Genomic DNA, 25,334 nt, shown 5'->3' with positions numbered 1-25,334 from the left:
AGGTCATGAAGCTCAATTATTAGGCCACAGTCTGAGAACTTCTTGTCAACAATAGCGGCCTACTGTCGTTACACCAGAGCACTGTGTGCAGGGTGCACTCCAATTACCATGACGTCAGCCTGCTGGACACATATACTTTTCTAATATAGAAGGGATGACATTTATGCACTATTATCATCATATTAGTTATTTTGCTAATACAATATACTAAGAAATATAGACATTAATTTTCAGTTACTGTAACAAATGTTAAACAGAATGTTCAGAGCACCCATTAACTGTCAATCATAAATGTGGAATACCAAAATGTAATACATTCAATAGTACAGTAATATACATGACTGACCATTAGGAAGACCCAGGCAGGTATAAGCATAATGACTGCAGCTGCACTGGTGTAGAACTGCAGTTCTGGAGGGCTAAACAGGACACGGGAACAAGTATTTTATTCAGTACAGATACCGGTAACTACTTCACATCCTATAATCTACAGTCAACAGTTCAACATCAAATTCCTCAAATTCTTTACACATCTGTTAACAATACACTTTGTGATGTATTGTGTTTTTTTGTATTCCTATGATATAACAGGAATTGTTATCCAGTACAGGATATAAAACTGGGCGTAATAAATTAATTTAGTTCTGTATATTACAAAATAGGAAGTACTAAAAACAACTTACCTGAATTTGTAGGTGTCTCCACTTAGTAGCTTCTTTGAAAAAACATTCTGTAAACTGATAGAGGGAATATGAAGAGAACCATGAGAATGTGTGGTGGTGTCACATTGCCCTGAAAAGACAAAGCTGTGAAATGTGAGAAACGTCATAAATACGGGTACTATTGTGTTACTGTGTGTGAGTACCAGTCCATGATGTTGGTGGAGAGGGCTGCGGAGAAGCCCAGCATGTTAAAACTGATCTCTGTTGCAGTGCAGAGGGCCAGGCCAGCCATGACAGGAAATAGGGACAGGTTCACCCACATCCCTACAGTAGTGTACACACAAACACACACACGTCAGCTATCTGCACAACACTTAACCCTAAAGTATTGGGAGAGTAACACATTTTGTTGTTTTGGCTCTGTACTCCAGCACTTTGGAATTGAAATGATACGATGATTATGAGGTTAAAGGGGAATTTTCATCCAGATCAGGTGAACCGTTTAGAAATAACAGCACTTTTTGTACATAGTCCCCCCAAAGGTATTGGGACAAATTCACTTACAAACACTTCTAGATTAATGTGGATGCTACCATGATTACGGATCATCCTGAATTAATCGTGAATAATGACAAGTGAGAAAATTAGATGCACAAATATCATACCCCCGAAAAATGCTAACATCCCCTGTTATTGTAATGGTGAGAGGTTAGCATGTCTTGGGGGTATGATGTTTGTGCGTCTAACTTTCTCACTCATTATTCACGATTAATTCAGGATTATATTTAATCATGGTAACATCCACATTAATGTAGAAGTGTTTAGAAACATATTATATTCTTATTTACAATAAAAGTGACTCCAAAATGATACAAAACAATATTTACCATTAATTTCTATTGGGCACAAAATAATCTGAAACACAAACAAAACAAACAGCAAATACATCCAACAAATGTGTAGAGTTACAAGCTTGATGTAGTCATCGCCTGCTATGAATATGGGACCAAATACTTTTCTTTTTACTCCTTTAATACGCGTAAGTGAATTTGTCCCAATACTTTTGGTGCCCTAAAAATGGGGGGAATACAGAATGTACAAAAAGTGCTGTAATTTCTAAACGGTTCACCCGATATGGATGAAAATTAAATTAATGCTGACAGTCTACACTTTAACCTCATATTCATTGTATCATTTCAAATCCAAAGTGCTGGAGTACAGAGCAAAAACAAACAAAAAACGGTCACTGTCCCAAGACTTTCGGAGCTCACTGTAGGTGCGGATATACACTACATGGCCAAGAGTATGTGGACACCTGCTCGTCAAACATCTCATTCCAAAACCATGGGCATTAATATGGAGTTGCCCCCCCCTTTGCTGCTATAACAGCCTCCACTCTTCTGGGAAGGCTCCACTAGATGTTGGAACATTGCTGCGGGGACTTGCTTCCATTCAGCCACAAGAGCATTAGTGAGGTTGGGCACTGATGTTGGGCAATTAGGCCTGGCTCCAATTCATCCCAAAGGTGTTCGATGGGGTTGAGGTCAGGGCTCTGTGCAGGCCAGTCAAGTTCTTCCACACCGATCTCGACAAACCCTTTCTGTATGGACCTCGCTTTGTGCACAGGGGGCTTTGTCATGCTGAAACAGGAAAGGGCCTTCCCCAAACTGTTGCCACTGCTGCTACTCTGTTAATTATTTATGCATAGTCACTTTAACTCTACCCACATGTACATATTACCTCAACTAGCCGGTGCCCCCGCACATTGACTCTGCAACGGTACCCCCCTGTATATATAGCCTCCCTACTGTCACTTTATTTTACTTCTGCTCTTTTTTTTCCTCAACACTTTTTTTTGTTGTTGTTTTATTTGTACTTTTTTTTTTTGTTTAAAATAAATGCACTGTTGGTTAAGGGCTGTAAGTAAGCATTTCACTGTAATGTCTGTACCTGTTGTATTCGGCGCATGTGACCAATAAAATTTGATTTGATTTGATTTGAAAGTTGGAAGCACAGAATCATCTAGAACAGGGGTGTCAAACGTCCGGCCCGCGGGCCGGATCAGGCCCGCAAACGGGTTTAATCCGGCCCGCGAGATGATAAAAAAAAAAAATATATATATATATATATATATATATATATATATATATATATATATATATATATATATATATATATATATTTATATATTATATATTATTGTAAAGTATAAAATGCTGCAATTTTTTCAATAAAATAAACTGCTGTTCCAATTGCGTCCACTGGATGGCGCAATAGCAATTGTGTTAAGCAAGCAAACTGTTTATACCGGGGCAGAGCAAGTAGGTCAAGCACGTGCAGCCAATGAGCTACTTTGTTTTGCCCGCGATATTTATTACGGCTTCTACTTTTAACATTATGTGCTTTGGCACCCTCATTGCCCCAATATGTCTCTGTCAAAAAAGAGAAAAGTGGACGCAGAGTTCAGAGTGTTCCAATAAAAATAGTCATCCTATTTATTCACTGAATTGAATGGGAATGCTGTATGTTTGGTGTGTTCAGAGCATGTTGCAGTGCTGAAAGAATATAACCTTCGTCGCCACTATGTGAGTCTTCATGCCGACAAATATGACAACTTTCAAGGACAGCGGAGATGAGAGAAGGTGAATGAACTGTTGGCGGGTCTGAAGAAACAGCAGTCTGTGTTTACTCACAGCCGAGACATCAGTGACGCTGCAGTGAAAGCTAGCTACCTCATTGCTAATGAAATCGCAGTGGCTTCAAAACCATTAAGTGAGGGTGAATTTGTAAAAACATGCATGATGAAGGCAGCGGAGATTGTGTGCCCTGAAAAGCGGCAGGCTTTTTGCAAATATCAGCCTGACAAGAAACACAGTTGCAGACAGGATTTCCGATCTTTCAGTGGATTTGGACAGCCAGTTGAAGCAAAAAGTAGTCATTTATTGCGTTTTCGGTTGCAATTGATGAAAGCACGGACATTACAGATGTTGCACAACAGGCCATTTTCATCCGCGGAGTTGATGACACATTGACCGTCACCGAGGAGTTCGTGGAGTTGGTGCCGATGACAGATACAACGACAGCAGCTGATATTTTTACCGCACTCGTCGGCGCGCTGGACAGGGTCGGAGTGGACTGGTCCCGCGCTGTCAGCCTGGCTACAGATGGTGCGCCCTCAATGATCGGGAAAAAAAAGCAGGCGTTGTGACAAAGTTCAGAGAGAAAGTGCAATCTGCAAATGGAGGACATGATTTTTTGACTTTTTACTGTATTTTGCACCAGGAGGCTTTGTGTTGCAAGTCATTAAAGATGGATAACGTCATGAAGGTGGTCATCCAAACTGTTAATTTCATCCGATCCAGAAGCCTGAATCACCGTCAGTTTGACAGCCTTCTCAGAGAGAAAGACCACATCTATGGCCTGCCATACCACACTGAGGTAAGATGGTTAAGCCGAGGTGCTGTGCTGAGGCGTTTCTTTGATTTACGAGAAGAAATTGAACAGTTCATGGAAGAAAAGGGCAAACCAGTGTTAGAATTTCATTCCGCAGAATGGATGCAGGACCTTGCATTTATGGTGGATGTTACAGAGCACCTGAATAACTTGAACAAACAGCTGCAAGGGTGCAACAAAGTTGTCACGCAGTATTATGACAGCATACGTTCTTTCAAGTTGAAGCTGTCATTGTGGGAGACGCAACTTGCCGGTGGTGATGCAGCTCACTTCCCCTGTCTGAAAAATGTGTGCGCGACCCAACATGTGGCAGACATGAAGCGGTTCAAAGATAAAATAACGGGACTGTTACGGGAGTTTGAGCAACGCTTTCAGATTTATGTTTATATGTTTTTATGTTGATGTGCTATTGTTTTTAATAGATTTTATTTTATTTGTATATTTAACCTATTCTTGACTCTGTGGTTCTTGCACTTGTTTGGGGAACAGGATTTCATTATTTGTATCTACATTTCTGCCTGAGAAATGACACCCTGATATAGTTCTGTGATCTGTGAAACAGTTCTGTTAATCACTGAGGCATTGTGTGTTTGTGTGTTCTTTTTCTTTAGAATTTTCAAATAAACTTGACGATTTTATGATTAATAGTGATGTTGTGCTTGTACTATTTTGGACACACTGTCCTCAGGCTCCAGCTTTATGTTGTATGTTGATCGTATTAAAACAAAGAAAACAATCTGAAGTTGTTGTTTTTAAGTTATATATACCATGATTTTTCCGGTCCGGCCCACTTGGGAATAGATTTTCCTCCATGTGGCCCCTGAGCTAAAATGAGTTTGACACCCCTGATCTAGAATGTCATTGTATGCTGTAGCGTTAAGTTCACTGGAACTAAGGGGCCTAGCCCGAAACAATGAAAAACAGCCCCAGACCATTATTCCTCCTCCACCAAACTTTACAGTTGGCACTATGCATTGGGGCAGGTAGCGTTCTCTTGGCATCTGCCGAACCCAGATTCGTCCGTCAGATAGTGAAGGGTTGGTGATCTTAGGCTTGTGTGCGGCTGCTCGGCCATAGAAACCCATTTCATGAAGCTCCCGACTAACAGTTATTGTGCTGACGTTGTCTCCAGAGGCAGTTTGGAACTCGGTAGTGAGTGTTGCAATCGAGGACAGACGATTTTTACGCGCTAGGCGCTTCAGCACTCGGTGGTCCCATTCTATAAGCTTGTGTGGCCTACCACTTCGCGGCTGAGCCGGTGTTGCTCCTAGACGTTTTCACTTCACAATAACAGCACTTACAGTTGACCGGGGCAGCTCTAGTAGGGCAGAAATTCGACGAACTGACTTGTTGGAAAGGTGGCATCCTATGACGGTGCCACGTTGAAAGTCACTGAGCTCTTCAGTATGGGCCATTCTACTGCCTATGTTTGTCTATGGAGATTGCATGGCTGTGTGCTTGATTTTACACACCTGTCAGCAACGGGTGTGGCTGAAATAGCAGAATCCACTAACTTGAAGGGGTGTCCACATACTTTTGTATATATATAGTGTATAACTCGGCTGTGGTAGACAGCGCGCAAGATGCGCTAGTCACTAGGGCGTACCTACCACTGTGGTTCAGACGGTTTCTATACACATATCCACACATTATACAATGGCTTGAGAAAGTATTCACCCCCCTTGGCATTTTTCCTATTTTGTTGCCTTACAACCTGGAATTCAAATTGATTTTTTGGGGGTTTGTATAATTTGATTTACACAACATGCCTACCACTTTGAAGATGCAAAATATTTTTTGTTTGTTGAACAAACAAGAAATAAGACAAAAAAACAGAAAACTTGAGCGTGCATAACTATTCACCCCCCCAAAGTCAATACTTTGTAGAGCCACCTTTTGCAGCAATTACAGCTGCAAGTCTCTTGGGGTATGTCTCTATAAGCTTGGCACATCTAGCCACTGGGATTTTTGCCCATTCTTCAAGGCAAAACTGCTCCAGCTCCTTCAAGTTGGATGGGTTCCGCTGGTGTACAGTAATCTAAGTCATACCACAGATTCTCAATTGGATTGAGGTCTGAGCTTTGACTAGGCCATTCCAAGACATTTAAATGTTTCCCCTTAAACCACTCGAGTGTTGCTTTAGCAGTATGCTTAGGGTCATTGTCCTGCTGGAAGGTGAACCTCCGTCCCAGTCTCAAATCTCTGGAAGACTGAAACATGTTTCCCTCAAGAATTTCCCTGTATTTAGCGCCATTCATCATTCCTTCAATTCTGACCAGTTTCCCAGTCCCTGCCGATGATTGGGTGAATACATATGCACACACCACTTTTCTGTGATTTATTTTTTAGATTTTTTTTTAAACAAGTTATTTTTTTCATTTCACTTCACCAAATTCAACTAATTTGTGTATGTCCATTACATGAAATCCAAACAAAAATCAATTTAAATTCCAGGTTGTAAGGCAACAAAAAAGGAAAAAAGCCACTGTACAATCCAGATGGACGGACAAGGCGTTACGTATAATAGATATGCCTTCAGTAAAAGGATTTTCGGAAACAAGTACCCCCATAAAGAATATAGGCAACTATTTCCCGGCCTCCGCATTTTAGCCACCCAGGAAGCCAAACAACACCTAAGGAAATACTAGAGAGGGGAATGTTTTCAGAATGAAACACAGACAGAATCCAAAGAACATAATGAAGAGTGCATACAGCGCTGTGAAAAATTATTTGCCCCCTTTCTGATTTTCTCTATTTTTGCATATTTTTCATACTGAATTATCAGATCTTCATCCAAAACCTAATATTATATCAAGGGAACCTGAGTTTACAAATAACAACAACAAAAAATTACTTATGTATTTAGTTAACAAAGTTATGCAACACCCAATTCCCCTGTGTGAAAAAGTAACTGTCCCCTTACACTTCATAACTGGTTGTGCCACCATTAGCTGCAATGACTGCAACCAAATGCTTCCTGTAGTTGTTGATCAGTCTCTCACATTTCTGTGGAGGAATTGTGGCCCACTCTTGCATGCAGAACTGCTTTAACTCTGCGACATTTGTGGGTTTTCAAGCATGAACTGCTTGTTTCAAGCCCTGCCACAACATCCCAATTGGGATTTGGTCTGGACTTTGACTAGGCCATTCCAAAATGTCACATTTGTTGCTTTTTAACCATTTTCATGTAGACTTGATTGTGTTTTGAATCATTGTCTTGCTACAAAGCTGCGCTTCAGCTTCAGCTCACAGGCGAATGGCTTGACTTTCTCCTGTAGAATTCTCTTATACAGAGCAGAATTCAGGGTTCCTTCTATTAAGGCAAGTCGTCCAGGTCCTGAGGCAGCAAAGCATCTCCAAACCATCACACTACCACCACTATGCTTGACCATTGTTATAAGGTTCTTACTGTGGAATGCAGTGTTTGGTTTTCGGCAGGCATAATGGTTACCATGTCGTCCAAAAAGTTATACTTTTGACTCATCTGTCCATAGAAAATTCTTCCAAGAGTCTTGATGATCATCCAGGTGCTTTTTGGCAACTTTTTGGATGAGATGGGTCCAATTAAAAATCAGATAGGGGGCAAATACTTTTTCACAACACTGTATATGGGCATGGTGAAGGATTTTTTCTGGATTGGAACTGAGCCAGGGTCTTTACAGTGTGCTTTACCTGTGTATTCCCCTAGGATCAGCCTAGACATGATGACAGTGAAGATAGGCGCTGAGCTCTTCACTGTCTCGGCAAAGGAAACGGCCACATTCTTCAGGCTCACCAGTCCCAGCACCACACTAGTAAACCTGGAGAACAGGACAGGTTAGTGGCATTCAGACCAGAAGACAATCCCACACCACAACCACTCCTAACCTCTGCTACACTGACTATCCCTTTTCCAGATTGTCAAACTGTTTACCTGTAATGATCGATGGCGGCAGGTAGCTTAGTGGTTAAGAGCGTTGTGCCAGTAACCGAAAGATCGCTGGTTCTAATCCCCGAGCTGACTAGGTGAAAAATCTGTCGATGTGCCCTTGAGCAAGGCACTTAACCCTAATTGCTCCTGTAAGTCGCTCTGGATAAGAGCATCTGCTAAATGACTTAAATGTAAATGTAATGAGCTGAGATTGCGTTGCAAGCATCGCACTTACCTAAAATGTAACTGTTTAGCGGCCATTTAAAAAGGCCCACCTCAGAGGAAGTTGCCGCACCTATTCCCGAGTATTCCTGTCCTAGAGCGGAATTTCTCATTTAGGTTCCACTTCGAAGACTGACGCAGGCTGCTAATACATATTCAGGAATTGGGGGTGGGAACGTTGTGGTGATTTCCACGTGTAGCAGAGAAATAACAAATAGGGCACTGACAGACAGCTGTCAGTGTAACTAGCTAGCATGCTAAGCTAACAGTCAGCTAATGAAAGTTGTGAGCACCATTTTAGTTAAGACAGGCATACTGTAAAGGAGTCCGCATGCTTCCTTGCCGAAACAGTTTGGTAGAGTTCGTGCATATTTTATGACAACGTTTTTGTTCATTTTGGACTTCAGTTAGGTTTTTGTCGGTTGTTCGGGAACAGAATATTTTTTCTGGAGGCAAGCTTTAGTTCGGAGCCAAAGTCTGACCACTTCTTCTGTGAGTGGTCAAAAATAGGTATTCTTCAATAAAGTATTTGTTGACATTCAATGAGAGATGAGTCGTTTTGATGCAAATTTTTTTTATTGAAAAATACTGCACCAAACATCATAGTTAGTTGAAAAATGTCTTAGACAAAAACGTCAAAATTAATGACAGATTTCTTGAGTTATCTTAGATTAACTCTGACTATTTTGAGGAAGTGTATACTGGCTACGGCACTCAAAATGGACAAACAGTACTATTGCCGCTTTTTTCTGGTTTTTCAAGAGAAGGGAGTACGCAGCACACTGGTTCGGTTCGGCCAGCCGAACTGATGCATACTGGCGCCTTAAATCAGGTGAAAATAATTTTTCCTGAAAAAGACTGCCAGCCTACCTGTCAAGAGATGAGTCTAAGCTAAACCGTGCCTATACGAGCTGTTGACGATTGTCTGACTCTTGCCGTTTGATAATTCTAGTGAAACAGTGTCGGACATTATATTGCTATTATCAAATAGCTATATTCTTTGTTCTCTCTGTTATCAATTCAGTAAGCTAGCGAGCTATATACCAATGCATTGTCTAAATTGCGACCACGAATCCGCCATAGAAATAGCAAGAATATAAACTCCGGTAATATGGATAGCCTAAATATTGAACTGTGTGAAGAATGTATTGAAGCAATGTTCATTTTGCATGGCCCAGTGCCCTGGGTGGGTGGAGATTTCTCTTTAGGATCAATGGAATGGTAGAAAATGAGCAAACCCTGCACACCCGGGTCACCGAGCCATGCGTAACGAATTTTCCTAAAACGTTAGTAATCAAAACCATTCATCTTGGGGCAACAGGGGGAGCGAGGTTCTAAAATGCAATCATATCATGCAATTTTACCATTTATAAAATTGCATTTTTTAAATGCAAACTAGCTAAAAAAATAAGTGAAACTTGACAAATGATCTAATGGATTATGATAACATGCTGGTAAAAAAGGGGCGGTGCAAAAACATTAGTTTGCATCCCCTATTTTAATTTGCTCAATGGCAAGGCGGCCAAGTGTAGGGTCGTCACTAGTTAACGCAACCAAAGTCGTAAACCATGTCTATTTCTAAATTTTCTCTTCTTAAAATTAGATTTTAACCCTAACAACACTGCTAACCTTAGCCTAACCTTAAATTAACAACAAAAATGTCATTTTTGTTTTCATGAATTTGTACAATATAGCCAATTTTGCCTTTGTGGCTGTTTTAGTGGAAAACCAAGTGTAGGCTACAGAGAAAAGCTGTTTGGCTCTCAGACGACTCGCGAATAGAAATAACTTTGCAGCAGGTGTTTTTGATTAATAAACATTGCCATGCTGGTGGGTAAGTAGCCATGCACGAGCCTTGGCTAGACAGGACGCTAGTCTATCGCAGGGCCTTGCCCCCAATCTTTCTCTTTAATGCTGAGTGTCAAGCAGAGACGCATCAGGTCCCATTTTTACAGTCTTTGGTATGACTCGGCCGAGGATCGAACTCCCAACCTTCCAATCTCAGGGCAGGAACTAATCACAAGGCCACAGCCTGTAACGAAACGTAGGCTGAAAAGAATTTGCACGTCATCACATAGAAAAATATATGTAAGACTCACGGGAACGTCCGAAGTCACACATTCGGATTTGGCACTTCAAGCCCAAATACATATAATACTTTGACTAAAACGATGACTTATTGACTTACATCGTTGTGCAACATCATGGGTAAGCTCTGGCCATTGTTTTTCAGCTCGAAAAAGTAGATTTCTACTGGTGTGGCCATTAGGTTCAATGGCCATTTTTGTAGCACTGACACTTCTCCCATGGAAGCAACACTCTCAAATGGTCACAACAAATGGTCCTGCCTGCTTGGCCCCGTCCAGGGGTAACTTTGGACAGGGCCACAGTGTCCACTCCCAGTATCTATGCTGCAAAAGCCTATGTGACGGGGGGCTTGGGTCAGTCTGTCCTATCTGGTGTACGGTTCTCTCTCTCGCTCTCTCCACTCATTACAGGATTTTTCTTTATTTTTTACTATTTTCTACATGCTGCCTTGACAGCTTTGCACACCCTTGGAATTCTCTCAACCAGCTGAACAGCTCAAATAAGCAGAGAAACGACAGTCCAACATTTTCAAGAACTTTGAAAGTTTCTTCAAATACAGTCGCAAAAACCATCAAGCGCTATGATGAAACTGGCTCTCATGAGGACCGCCACAGGAAAGGAAGATCCAGAGTTACCTCTGCTGCAGAGGATAAGTTCATTAGAATAACTGCACCTCAGATTGCAGCCCAAATAAATGATTCACAGAGTTCAAGTAACAGACACATCTCAACATCAACTGCTCAGAGGAGACTGCGTGAATCAGGCCTTAATGGTCGAATTGCTGCAAAGAAACCACTACTAAAGGAAACCAATAATAAGAATAAACTTGCTTGGGCCAAGAAATACGAGCAATGGACATTAGACCGGTGGAAATATTTTGATTTGTTTAACACTTTTTTGGTTACTACATGATTACATATGTTATTTCATAGATTTGATGTCTTCGCTATTCTACAATGTAGAAAATAGTAAAAATAAAGAAAAACCCTGGAATAAGTAGGTGTGTCCAAACTTTTGACTGGTAATGTAGATATTCAGTTCTGCCTGCAGCTATGGAACCCTTCCTGACCTGTTTCACCGGATGTGCTACCTTGTCCCAGACCTGCTGTTTCGACCCTCTCTCTCCCGGACCTGCTGTCTCAACCTCTGAATTGCTTGACTACGAAAAGCCAACTGACATTTACTCCTGAGGTGTTGAAAGGTTGTCTCTATAACCACTGTGGTTATTATTTGACCCTGCTGGTCATCTATGAACGTTTGAACGTCTTGAGGAACGATCTGGCCTTAATGGCCATGTACTCTTATAATCTCCACCTGGCACAGCCAGATGTGGCCTGGTTCCTCTAGGTTTCTTCCTAGGTTCATGCCTTTCTAGGGAGATTTTGCAAGCCACTGTGCTTCTGCATTTGCATTGCTTGCTGTTTTAGGCTGGGTATCTGTTTAGCACTTTGTGACAACTGCTGATGGGAAATTCCATGGTAACAGAGTGATGCTGAGACTCAGCACTTTAGAATGTATGTCAAACAAAAGTTTGTTACCGTCATTCTGTTACCAAACTTTGCATCTGCACTGTTCAAGTAAATGTGTTTTTGTAAAATGTTCTGTGGAAAGTAGTCCTTGTGCATAGAGTTGTATGGTTTGTTTAACATTGCAATCATTGTTTTTTTCAAGTGACAAATCTGAGACTCAGCATCACTCTGTTACCATATAATTGCCCTGATGTAAAAAGGGCTTTATGTAAAATACATTTGCTTTATTGATTGACAACATAAACATTGATAAATTAATGTTAGTCATGATGGAAATAAAGGCTAGTCATGTAAGTGTTAGTCATCCAACTTAACAAAAGGAAACAAACCAACCAAATAACTTCAACTATGCAGCTGAAAGTAGAGCAATAACAGTGCAGACCCACCTCATGAGCCCCACAAACAGCATGATCATGAGGAAGTTGGGAGGGTACTCAGTCCTGGACTTGTGCTGGTATAGGCAGCAAGGCACATACATCTTCAGAAAGCCTATGATGGTGGTGGAGACCATTTGAACAGCACCTACAAATCAATTCAAACCAATAAACCATGGGACAACAACATGAACAAATGTAGTCCTCTACCCCTGAGGCCCTTAGTACCCTGAATAAAATCAACCAATTGATGAGTCAAACCATCTATTGATTGGAGTATTGAACATCTGAAATTGAGTGTGTGTCTGTGTGTGCACATGTTCCTTACCCAGCATGCTGGGCTCCCCCTCCAGCAGAGACAGGATGTACTTGTTGAGGAACAGTGTGCAGAAGCTGAAGAAGCACCACAGGCCCAGGTAGACCAGCGACTTGGAGTTCCACACCCCCGAGTCTGCCTCGATCACCGTGGTCTCTGTGATGGTGATCTTCAGCACGTGTTCCCCCGGCATGCTTTCGCTTCGCGCCAGCACCACACGCTCCTGCCTGCTCCGGAACGGCGAGAGGAACCGCCACAGGGAATGTCTTCCAGCCCGACCGTTGGACGCCATGACACACGGTAACCGAGGATCTACCGACCGGGATCCAGCAGGCACAAACACAGACAGTAGGGGGAGGGGACTGGTGGAGAGGGCCAGTCAGTCCATTGTCAGTCTGTGTGTCGGTCCAATGGCGTGTTCAGCATGCCTGTAGAACTGGTGGTCTCTGTGACACAGCTAAAACAAAAGGAATGATTGTAGTTGAGTCTTCTAGCACAGGGGTTCTCAAACTTTTTGGGTCCGGGACCCCTTTTGTGATAGCAAATTCATCAGGGACCACCTCATAAATCAGAACACAACTCGAGTGGGATAAAAATAGCATACAAGGAGTTTTATTATGACTTTTGCAGTGCATGGCCGGACTAACCAAGTCTCGGGCCCTGGGAAATAAACATTTTAAAGATCTGCCTCTTGGCATCTGAGAGAACATTTTGCAGTTTTAAAGCAAATTTCCTGTAATTCTACACATTTTGTCATCAAACTTTAAAAAGGTAAAATGCAACCGTTTTCATCTCAATATCAAATCATTTCTGGGTAACAATTATGTACCTTACTGTGATTGTTTTCAATTAAAATGGTAAAAAGAAACAAACAGATTTCTAGCAAAGGGCAATTTCTCAAGCAAGAATTGAGCTAGGACTGTCTGGGAGTGGTCTGAGTAGGGAGGGGAAAACTGAAAATGTGCTGTTATTGGCAGAGGTTCGGAATAGGGATACACATTTCGGTACATTTTGCTGCCGACCCTCAATAACTGGTTAACAAACAGTTACATTTGTTCCAAATAGTAAAATGATGTGACCAACAGAAAATACTATGTGCATACAAGGAATGGACATTTTTCATTATAGAGCTATTTTGCATACATTTACATTTTACCCCACCATGAGACTTTCATGTCTTCATCACTGGAAAAGATAAACGGTTGAGGTTGACATTTATAAGCTTACAAACAGGGTTGTCAAACTATTTTCAAAGTTCCCCCCCAAAAATGTTTGCCAAGATTTCTCTTTTTTTTTTTACATTCACGTAAATTATCTAAAAACACATAAACTATGTTTTCTTTCTTCATATTTGCATATGTTGTAGCTTAGACCCTATTTGACATAATATTACGTTTTTATGTTGTGCCCGCCATCAGTTGAGACGCAACATGGGTGGGTGTGTGTTGTTGCTCAGGGTGGGTGTTGTTGTAACAAGAGCCCACCAAGGGACCACGCACCCTTGGTTGTGGGTGATGGAGAACACAAGTCCCACATTCCAGGCTAAGATTTACAGTTCTGTTAGTGACGGCGCCCCCCTTTACAAGCCATCACGAGAACAAACAAACAAACTGCTGAGTGGCCCTGAGGGTCTTCAGCAGACAGAAAACAGACTCCTTCGGCAAGTCAGCAGACTGTCTGTTGATCTGCATGTGTTACTGGGTGAACAACCAGCCAGGATTTTGAGTACTGGGGATGTGTATCCCAAGAAGAGATGTCAGGAACTTTTTTTTCTACTATTTGTAACAAAGAGAAAATAGTGGCAATAGCACAAAGGAAATTTAAACACGTTTTCTGGACAATGTATCAAACTGAAGGACTTGTTGATATAAACTAAGCATACTGTGACATTTTTCTTCTCCTTTCATATATATATATATACACACACACACACACACATACAGTACCAGTCAAAAGTTTAACAACCCTACCTTGTCACAACATAACTGATTGGCTCAAACGCATTAAGGAAAGAAATTCCACAAATTAACTTTTAAGAAGGCACAACTGTTAATTGAAATGCATTCCAGGTGACTACCTCATGAAGGTGGTTGAGAGAATGCCAAGCATGTGCAAAGCTGTCATCAAGGCAAAGGGTAGCTACTTTGAAGAATATAAAATATAATTTGATTTGTTTAACACTTTTTTGGTTACTACATGATTCCATGTGTTATTTCATAGTTTGTTTCACTATTATTCTACAATGTAGAAAATAGTAAAAATAAAGAAAAACCCTTGAATGAGTAGGTGTCCAAACTTTTGACTGGTAGTGTATATTTTTTTTATCCAGAGCGACTTACAGTAGTGAGTGCATACATTTTCATTCGTACTGGTCCCCCGTGGTAATTGAACCCACAACCCTGGCGTTGCAAGTGCAATGCTCTACCAACTGAGCCACACGGGGGTATAATGGGTATTTTGCTGTAACATCAAATGTATGGCTTTTACCCAAGGTATGTTTGTCACCTACAGGCTACGTATTACATTAATATCGGTACATTTTGCTGCCGACTAACTGACCCTCATTAACCAGTCAACAAACAGTTAAATGTTTTCCAAACAGTAAAATGACATGACCAATAGAAAATTATATTAGAGATCTGTATATAATGACAAGATGCTTATGTTTTTGCCCTAACAATGGGAGTCAGCCCAAGGCGGGCAGGCTTACAGTTGTGCAGAACAGCGCCGGAGAAGATGGCTGCCGTTTTACAGCCCTCTAACCAATTGTACTATTATGTGTGTTTTTCCGCGTTATTTGTAATTTATTTTGTACATAATGTTTCTGCCATCGTCTCTTATAACCAAAAAGAGCTTATGGATATCAGGACAGCGATTACTCACCTCGTATTGGACAAAGATTTTTACTTCAACGAGGTGGCCGTGAAGGATATCATACAGACACCCGACAAGGCCCAAATCCCCGTCATTCGCGTGAGGAAGAGACGGAGATATCGTGGACGTAGATCGGGGTGCCTTGTAAGGATCCGACGGCGAGCGAGTAAACTGCCTCTTCCATCAATCCTATTAGCCAACGTTCAATCATTTGAAAATAAATTGGATGACCAAGTATTACGGTTATCCTACCAACGGGACATTAAAACTGTAATATCTTATGTTTCACCGAGTCGTGGCTGAACGACGACAATGATAACATACAGCTAGCGGGCTATACGCTACATCGGCAGGATAGAACGGCTGACTCCGGTAAGACAAGGGGTGGTGGTCTGTGTATATTTGTAAACAACAGCTGGTGCACAAAATCAAATACTAAGGAAGTCTCGAGGTTTTGCTCGCCTGAGGTAGAGTATCTTATGATAAGCTGTAGACCACACTATTTACCAAGAGAGTTTTCATCTATATTTGTCATAGCTGTCTATTTACCACCACAAACCAATGCTGGCATTAAGATTGCACTGAATGAGTTGTACAAGGCCATAAATCAACAGGAAAACACTCATCCAGATGCAGCGCTCCTAGTGGCCGGGGACTTTAATGCAGGGAAACTTAAATCCGTTCTACCTAATTTCTACCAGCATGTTAAATGTGCAACCAGAGGAAAAAAAAACTCTAGACCACATTTACTCCACACACAGAGACGCATACAAAGCTCTCCCTCGCCCTCCATTTGGCAAATCTGACCATAACTCTATCCTCCTGATTCCTGCTTATAAGCAAAAACTAAAGCAGGAAGCACCAGTGACTCGGTTAATAAAAAAGTGGTCAGATGACGCAGATGCTAAGCTACAGGACTGTTTTGCTAGCACAGACTGGAACATGTTCCGGGATTCTTCAGACAGCATTGAGGAGTACACCACATCAGTCACTGGCTTCATCAATAAGTGCATCGATGATGTCGTCCCCACAGTGACCGTACGTACATACCCCAACCAGAAGCCATGGATTACAGGAAACATCCGCACTGAGCTAAAGGGTAGAGCTGCCGCTTTCAAGGAACGGGACTCTAACCCGGACGCTTATAAGAAATCCCGCTATGACCTCCGACGAACCATCAAACAGGCAAAGAGTCAATACAGGACTAAGATTGAATCGTACTACACTGGCTCTGACGCTCGTCGGATGTGGCAGGGCTTGCAAACTATTACAAACTACAAAGGGAAGCACAGCCGCGAGCTGCCCAGTGACACAAGCCTACCAGACGAGCTAAACCACTTCTATGCTCGCTTCGAGGCAAGCAACACTGAAGCATGCAAGAGAGCACCAGCTGTTCCGGATGACTATGTGATCACGCTCTCCGTAGCCGATGTGAGTAAGACTTTTAAGCAGGTCAACATTCACAAGGCCGCAGGGCCAGACGGGTTACCAGGACGTGTACTCCGAGCATGTGCTGACCAACTGGCAAGTGTCTTCACTGACATTTTCAACATGTCCCTGACTGAGTCTGTAATGCCAACATGTTTCAAGCAGACCACCATAGTCCCCGTGCCCAAGGACTCTAAGATAACCTGCCTAAATGACTACCGACCCGTAGCACTGACGTCTGTAGCCATGAAGTGCTTTGAAAGGCTGGTCATGGCTCACATCAACAGCATTATCCCAGAAACCCTAGACCCACTCTAATTTGCATACCGCCCCAACCGATCCACAGATTATGCAATCTCTATTGCACTCCACACTGCCCTTTCCCACCTGGACAAGAGGAACACCTACGTGAGAATGCTATTCATTGACTACAGCTCAGCATTCAACACCATAGTGCCCTCTAAGCTCATCACGAAGCTAAGGATCCTGGGACTAAACACCTCCCTCTGCAACTGGATCCTGGACTTCCTGACGGGCCGCCCCCAGGTGGTAAGGGTAGGTAACAACACATCTGCCACACTGATCCTCAACACGGGGGCCCCTCAGGGGTGCGTGCTCAGTCCCCTCCTGTACTCTCTGTTCACCCATGACTGCATGGCCAGGCACGACTCCAACACCATCATTAAGTTAGCCGACGACACAACAGTGGTTGGCCTGATCACCGACAACGATGAGACAGCCTATAGGGAGGAGGTCAGAGACTTGGCCGTGTGGTGCCAGGACAACAACCTCTCCCTCAACGTGACCAAGACAAAGGAGATGATTGTGGACTACAGGAAAAAAAAGAGGACTGAGCACGCCCCCATTCTCATCGACGGGGCTGTAGTGGAACAAGTTGAGAGCTTCAAGTTCCTTGGTGTCCACATCACCAACGAACTATCATGGTCCAAACACACCAAGACAGTCGTGAAGAGGGCACGACAAAGCCTATTCCCCCTCAGGAGACTGAAAAGATTTGGCATGGGTCCTCAGATCCTCAAAAATTCTACAGCTGCACCATCGAGAGCATCCTGACTGGTTGCATCACCGCCTGGTATGGCAACTGCTTGGCCTCCGACCGCAAGGCACTACAGAGGGTAGTGCGTACGGCCCAGTACATCACTGGGGCCAAGCTTCCTGCCATCCAGGACCTCTATACCAGGCGGTGTCAGAGGAAGGCCCTCAAAATTGTCAAAGACTCCAGCCACCCTAGTCATAGACTGTTCTCTCTGCTACCGCACGGCAAGCGGTACCGGAGTGCCAAGTCTAGGTCCAAAAGACTTCTCAACAGCTTCTACCCCCAAGCCATAAGACTCCTGAACAGCTAATCATGGCTACCCGGACTATTTGCACTGCCCCCCCACCCCATCCTTTTTACGCTGCTGCTACTCTGTTAATTATTTATGCATAGTCACTTTAACTCTACCCACATGTACATATTACCTCAACTACCTCAACTAGCCGGTGCCCCCGCACATTGACTCTGCAACGGTACCCCCCTGTATATATAGCCTCCCTACTGTTACTTTATTTTACTTCTGCTCTTTTTTTTCTCAACACTTTGTTTGTTGTTGTTTTATTTTTACTTTTTTTGTTAAAAATAAATGCACTGTTGGTTAATGGCTGTAAGTAAGCATTTCACTGTAATGTCTGCACCTGTTGTATTCGGCGCATGTGACCAATACAATTTGATTTTATTTGATTTCTATGGACTTATTTTGGACAGATTTTGGCGAGAGTGAAACCTCTGGCTTTGCCTCTTCCTCTCTGATACTATGCATGCCTACAAGGACCGGACATTTTTCATTAAGAGCTTAATGGAAACATGCAACAATAGCAAGCCTACCGTTCTACAGTTCAAAAGGCCATAGCCTATTATTGAACATGCAACTCCTGTAATGAAGCAGCTAATAAAACGTCATTTTCGAACATTTGCCAAAATGCAATTAGCTGAAAACACCGCTCTAAATCTAATGCGAGCAGTTCTGACAGAAATTAAAATCTCTGTTAGAAACTTAGAGGGGGAATCTAATAGCAACAACTATGATGGGTTGCTAATATGACTAGGATTGTGCCTTTGGCTTCTGGACAACAAAATAAAGTTGATATGAAAACCAATAGAACAGGAGAGAAATGCTGGTTAAATGGCATGAGGAAGTCTTTATAAAATAATTGCCTCCACGTTTCTACAGATGGATTTTCGCAAGGCTACTTTGATGCAAGGTAAGACATGCCTCATTATTTGAAGTAAAGTAAAACATTCAGGTTCCAAACAATTATACTGCCTCATTGCAAAGTGGTGGGTAAAGTGCTGATAGTCAACGGTAGGCAGGCTATAGCCTATAGCCTATACACCTGAATGACGAATGGGAGGTGCGTTTTAATTACGAGTTGAGATTGAGAAATAAAAAGCTATTTTTAAAATCGTGGCCACCAAAGTTTTTAACACCCGATTGCATTTAGAATTGTTATTTGTTGCGCAATGACTGGGCTTACAAAAGCAGGTTTCACTCCAGTAGCCTACAGACTTTTTGAGGTGCTACTCTATCTGACAAGTGGTAGGCTATTCCACTCCTCAAACTAGGCTCTGTATGCTGAGCGCGTGTTATAAATAAGATGCATGACGACTAACGAAAATATACACGCGCCAATTTAATTCCACAAAATTATGCAAATTACCTTAGACCGATAAGCATTGCCGGTCAAATGTATTTCGACGGCTAACCGATTAACGGTTAACCGTTAACATCCCTACATCATAGGGATTGTTAAACTGTTTTTGTACAGAAGGAACATTCTGTGAACATGTATGAGGAAATGTCAGATTAATCTCACTGAACCTAAATGTGCTGAATTCTGGTCCCGTGACGCCCTATCAGAGCCTGCCGTCTGTGAGTATGCCTATAAATTACAGGACTTGCAAACAGACGTTAGATCAAGTTTCTGTGAGGTGCGGCCACGCCCGTCGAACAAACGGTCCCATCTCCTTGGTAGCCAAACACCTATTGACGAGGACCTATCCTACTCGGACAGAAGCATTCATTCCAGAGGACCCTGCGGAATGCACTGTTGCTCATTCAAGACCAACGGACTGAGTTCACAATACATCCCGACTGTGATCAGAGAAATAATGACAACAGCTCTAATAGACTTTACCTTCCGGGACTCAGCCTGCTGGCCTCATAGCACTACTGTCGAGAGAAGAGGACGACTGACCTTTTCTTCATCCCATCCTAGCGGAAACCAACTGGACAGGCAACATCGGCATACAACTAAATTACCCACTATATTCTTAAATTCCTCTGAAAGTGGCATTGTGTATGTAAAGTGGTGGTTTTCACTGAGTGATGGCGGGTCTAATTTACAAGCAAGCCCATGATCAATACTGTCCCGGCATTGTCCACATCGGATGCCAACTGGTAGCCTAGCCCATTGTCTATTCCTGGTTGGTGAAGCTCACTATAATTTCACGGTTGGAAAAGCCTATGTCGATGACGTAGCCCTCTCACATTTTCTCTTTCAATTAATAAGATCATGTCATTCTCAAAAGTCTGGTGAATGTAATATTGTATTTGCCTGAGTTGAGTACGGAAGTTAATTTACAGTTGAAGTCGGAAGTTTACATACACCTTAGCCAAATACATTTAAACTCAGTTTTTCACAATTCCTGACATTTAATCCTAGTAAAAATTCCCTGTCTTAGGTCAGTTAGGATCACCACTTTATTTTAAGAATGTGAAATGTCAGAATAATAGTATAGAGAATGATTTATTTCAGCTTTAATTTCTTTCATAATAATAATAATAATTTCATCACATTCCCAGTGGGTCAGAAGTTTACATACACTCAATTAGTATTTGGTAGCATTGCCTTTAAATAGTTTAACTTGGGTCAAACATGTCGGGTAGCCTCCCACAAGCTTCCCACAATAAGTTGGGTGAATTCTGGCCCATTCCTCCTGACAGAGCTGGTGTACCTGAGTCAGGTTTGTAGGCCTCCTTGCTCACACACGCTTTTTCCGTTCTGCCCACAAATGTTCTATAGGGTTGAGGTCAGGGCTTTGTGATGGCCACTCCAATACCTTGACTTTGTTGTCCATAAGCCATTTTGCCACAACTTTGGAAGTATGCTTGGGGTCATTGTCCATTTGGAAGACCCATTTGCGACCAAGCTTTAACTTCCTGACTGACGTCTTGAGATCTTGCTTCATTATAGCCACATACATTTTCCTTCCACAAAATAAATGGTATCATGAGAAGTGCACCAGTCCCTCCTGCAGCAAAGCACCCCCACAGCATGATGCTGCCACCCCCTTGCTTCACGGTTGGGATGGTGTTCTTCGGCTTGCAAGCCTGCCCCCTTTTTCCTCCAAACATAACGATGGTCATTATGGCCAAACAGTTCTATTTTTGTTTCATCAGACCAGAGGACATTTCTCCAAAAAGTACGATCTTTGTCCCCATGTGCAGTTGCAAACCGTAGTCTGGCTTTTTTATGGCAGTTTTGGAGCAGTGGCTTCTTCCTTGCTGAGCGGCCTTTCAGGTTATGTCGATATAGGACTCATTTTACTGTGGATATAGATACTTTTGTACCGGTTTCCTCCAGCATCTTCACAAGGTCCTTTGCTGTTGTTCTGGGATTGATTTGCACTTTTCGCACCAAAGTACGTTCATCTCTAGGAGACAGAACGCGTCTCCTTCCTGAGCGGTCTGAGGTCTTGGCTGATTTCTTTTGATTTTCCCATGATGTCAAGCAAAGAGGCACTGAGTTTGAAGGTAGGCCTTGAAATACATCCACAGGTACACCTCCCAATTGACCAACCGTGTAGCTCAATTGGTAGAGCATGGCGCTTGCAACGCCAGGGTTGTGGGTTCGATTCCCACGGGGGACCAGTATGAAAATGTATGCAATCACTAACTGTAAGTCGCTCTGGATAAGAGCGTCTGCTAAATGACTAAAATGTAATTAGCCTATCAGAAGCTTCTAAAGCCAAGCTGTTTAAAGGCACAGTCAACTTAGTGTATGTAAACTTCTGACCCACTGGAATTGTGATACAGTGAATTATAAGTGAAATAATCTGTCAGTAAACAATTGTTGGAAAGATTGCTTGTGTCATGCACAAAGTAGATGTCCTAACCGACTTGCCGCTCAGCAAGGAAGAAGCCACTGCTCCAAAACTGCCATAAAAAAGCCAGACTACGGTTTTCAATCCTATAGAAAATGTGTGGGCAGAACTTAAAATAGGTGTGTGAGCAAGGAGGCCTACAAACCTGACTCAGTTACACCAGCTCTGTCAGGAGGAATGGGCCAAAATTCACCCAACTTATTGTGGGAAGCTTGTGGAAGGCTACCCGACATGTTTGACCCAAGTTAAACTATTTAAAGGCAATGCTACCAAATACTAATTGAGTGTATGTAAACTTCTGACCCACTGGGAATGTGATGAAAGAAATAAAAGCTGAAAGAAATCATTCTCTCTACTATTATTCTGACATTTCACATTCTTAAAATAAAGTGGTGATACTAACTGACCTAAGACAGGGAATTTTTATTAGGATTAAAATGTCAGGAATTGTGAAAAACTGAGTATAAATGTATTTGGCTAAGGTGTAAGTAAACTTCCGACTTCAACTGTGTGTGTGTATGTATATATATTCAGTCAATAAAAAAAAACAATTTATTGAAACTGTAATATCAACTGGTTATATTATATCATGGAACATAATCTTCAAAAAGGTAGTAACTTCAGCAGTGTGACGCTTGCTTGTAGAAGCCTACGGCTGTGCAATGGCATAGCCTTGTTTTGTTAATTTAGCAGACAAGACGCTCTTATTTCCGAGCCCTTATCGCAGTCAAAACACCTATTTTATAGTAAAATACATTATGTAATAAGTAAGAGCTGATCAACGAGGGGCTATGCATTCTATGGAAAATAATGAACGATGTGGAAGCTGTGTTGCACGACGCTCTAGCGGAGTGGAACTGACCTTCCACAGAGTTGCATTATTTTCCATAGAACACATAGTCCCTCATTGATTATCCCTTTTATACCATGGATATAATTTAACACATTTGCCACTATAAATGTGTTAATTTGCCGTAGAAATGTGTTCAACATCCACTGAAGTAGCTAGCAAGTTTACTAGATAGCTACAGTAGTTGCCGGGGTAACCAAACAAACAGACTTGCTAGTTTAGCCAAAGATGTTCATTGTGCTATCTGTGGTTTATAATAATAATAATAATAATATAATATGCCATTTAGCAGAAGCTTTTATCCAAAGCGACTTACAGTCATGCGTGCCTACATTTTTGTGTATGGGTGGTCCCGGGGATTGAACCCACTACCTTAGCGTTACAAGCGCCGTGCTCTACCAGCTTAGCTACCAAACCATCAGTCCTAGCTTGCTATTATGAAAACCGAATTCAACAACAACATGAACTATAGCCATTTAATTCTACTGTGCAAATATACAGTGTGTTATAGGGAAATAATGCACACTCTAGAATGCCCTTCAAGCCAATCAGAAAGGAGTATTCAACAATGCCATGGTATATAACAGAATAAAATAGAAGTGATTCGCATCTGGCATCTAGAAAAGTTATTCTTTAAGAGTGAAAACGGGGCTCAATTTGGCAAGTTGAAAAACATTTTTCAAAATCTGTCTTCTTTTTGATATACAGACGTTCTATTTAGGTTATTATGCCTGTTTCCTTGGATTTTTCTAAATGGATTAACAATTCTACATTGAACACTGCATGGGGATGAATTATGGCCAGGCCATCTGTTTGTTGAGTAGGCCTGATGAAACTAAGCTCTCTGTCAAACTAATATTTTTGCATATTTTCAGTGTGGAACCGGTCTATGTTTAGGGGGCTAATAGCCTAACCAATTCTAAATGCCACTAGCAGTTCGCAAAGTAGGGTCGTCACTGACGTTAGTTACAACAGCCACAAAGTCATAAACCCTGCCCGTTTCTACAATTTTGCTTCTTAAAATCTGATTTTAAACCTAACCCCACTGTGAACCATATGCCGAACCTTAAATTAAGACCAAAAAGCAAATGTGTTTTCATGAATTGTTACGATATAGACAATTTTGACTGTGTGGCTGTGGTAAGTAGTGACAACTGTAAAATGATGCAATTATTCGAAAACTGCAGCTCATTGTTGGAACACATATTTTCCCTATTTCAGTCAACCAGTCCATTTAGAATTTGTGATAAAACTGTCATCATTTGGCAAGGAATTCAGCTTGTGTATCCCATCAGTTAGATACGTTTTTAATAGGCTTTTATTTCCTTAGCACGCGTGTGTCGGAAGGCAATTAAGTGAGTGAGACACAGAGGGGAAAGGGACTTTAGGAAGCAGAACTGTGTGATGCTTGGCTTTGCTTATTTTTTGTTGTCTCGGAAGACAGGCCGCCACCTGTGCCAATTAGCTATTTTGCATGGTCCGAACACCTGTGTGTAAGCTAACTGGGGAGGAAGTGTAGTTCGTCAACTGGATCTGTGCAAAACTGCTACAGTAAGTGTTTTTTTTTTTTTTATTGTGTAAACTACAACACCGAAGCTGTGTTTTAACGTTTAGAAACGTCAATAATCATGGCTTTCTACAAGTTTTCCTAAACATATGCTGATATGGCCTTTATCTTTCATGTCAGCGAGAAAGAATCTTTCAAATAAAAAAATATATACTTACTGTAGCAGTTTTGCACAGATCCATACACTGTATGTGCCTCCAGTTGACGAACAACACTTCCTCCCCACATTCAAAACAACTGGGAACCCTGAAAAATACGAGGTAAAATCATGACGTCAGTGATCTTCAGGTTGGAAAGTCAGAGCTCTAGAAAGAGGCCCGAGTTTCCAAGTTGGAATTCCGAGTTGGATGACTGTTCAAATCGGTTTTTCTCAGAGTTCCCAGTTGTTTTGAACGCTCTGAAGTTGGATGTTGGAGATTTCCGAGTTCCTAGTTGTTCTGAACACGGCATAACACACAGGTGTTCGGAGCACACTAGGTAGCTAATTAGCACAGGCCTGTCTTCAGTCTGTCTTCCGTAAACAAGAGCTGTAAAATGGCGATACGGCCATGTGGGAACATTAACCCTAACAAGATGTGTAGTAATTTACCTTTTGGGAAATTATTTCACGCTGATATGAAAGATACATTCCCTATGTTTCCAAAAGAGTAGATCAAGTGATTCGTCTCAATGTTTAGAGCAAGCGTCAGGGCTCTTAACAAAACTCTCCTGTTCAGAAGATTCTATTGTCAACATGTGCTAAAGTAGTTAGCGTCTATGAATGGCGTAGTGTACACGGAGCCAATTGTGGGCGAATGTAATGACTGAAAACCCTACATATGGAGAAGAAGGATTTTGAGAGCTACCAAGGGTTACATAAATTGTAAAGTAATAATATTAAATTGTATTACACCCTCT

At 41.9% G+C, this 25,334-nt stretch overlaps 1 protein-coding gene across 3 annotated transcripts in view; it reads right to left on the bottom strand.

The window, feature by feature from the left end:
- Positions 1-25,334, bottom strand: part of LOC121538441 (solute carrier family 35 member E2A) — a 32,481-nt gene that overhangs the window by 2,298 nt on the left and 4,849 nt on the right. For 2 of the 3 annotated variants that reach the window (XM_041846449.2, XM_041846448.2), the window contains exons 2-8: positions 24,596-24,683; positions 12,567-13,011; positions 12,251-12,386; positions 7,788-7,915; positions 866-986; positions 684-737; positions 347-419 (exon numbers count right to left, since the gene is read on the bottom strand). In XM_041846449.2, coding sequence (XP_041702383.1) covers positions 347-419; positions 684-737; positions 866-986; positions 7,788-7,915; positions 12,251-12,386; positions 12,567-12,846 — 792 coding nt within the window. In that variant the 5' untranslated portion in view covers positions 12,847-13,011; positions 24,596-24,683. The remainder of the gene's footprint in view (positions 1-346; positions 420-683; positions 738-865; positions 987-7,787; positions 7,916-12,250; positions 12,387-12,566; positions 13,012-24,595; positions 24,684-25,334) is intronic. The other variant, XM_041846450.2, reaches the window with a different exon arrangement.

This window comes from Coregonus clupeaformis, chromosome 24 (genome assembly GCF_020615455.1).
Source record: "Coregonus clupeaformis isolate EN_2021a chromosome 24, ASM2061545v1, whole genome shotgun sequence".
Lineage (NCBI taxonomy): Eukaryota > Metazoa > Chordata > Actinopteri > Salmoniformes > Salmonidae > Coregonus > Coregonus clupeaformis.
The sequence above is the reverse complement of the archived record's forward strand: the minus strand, read 5'-3'. Positions and strand labels throughout refer to the sequence as shown.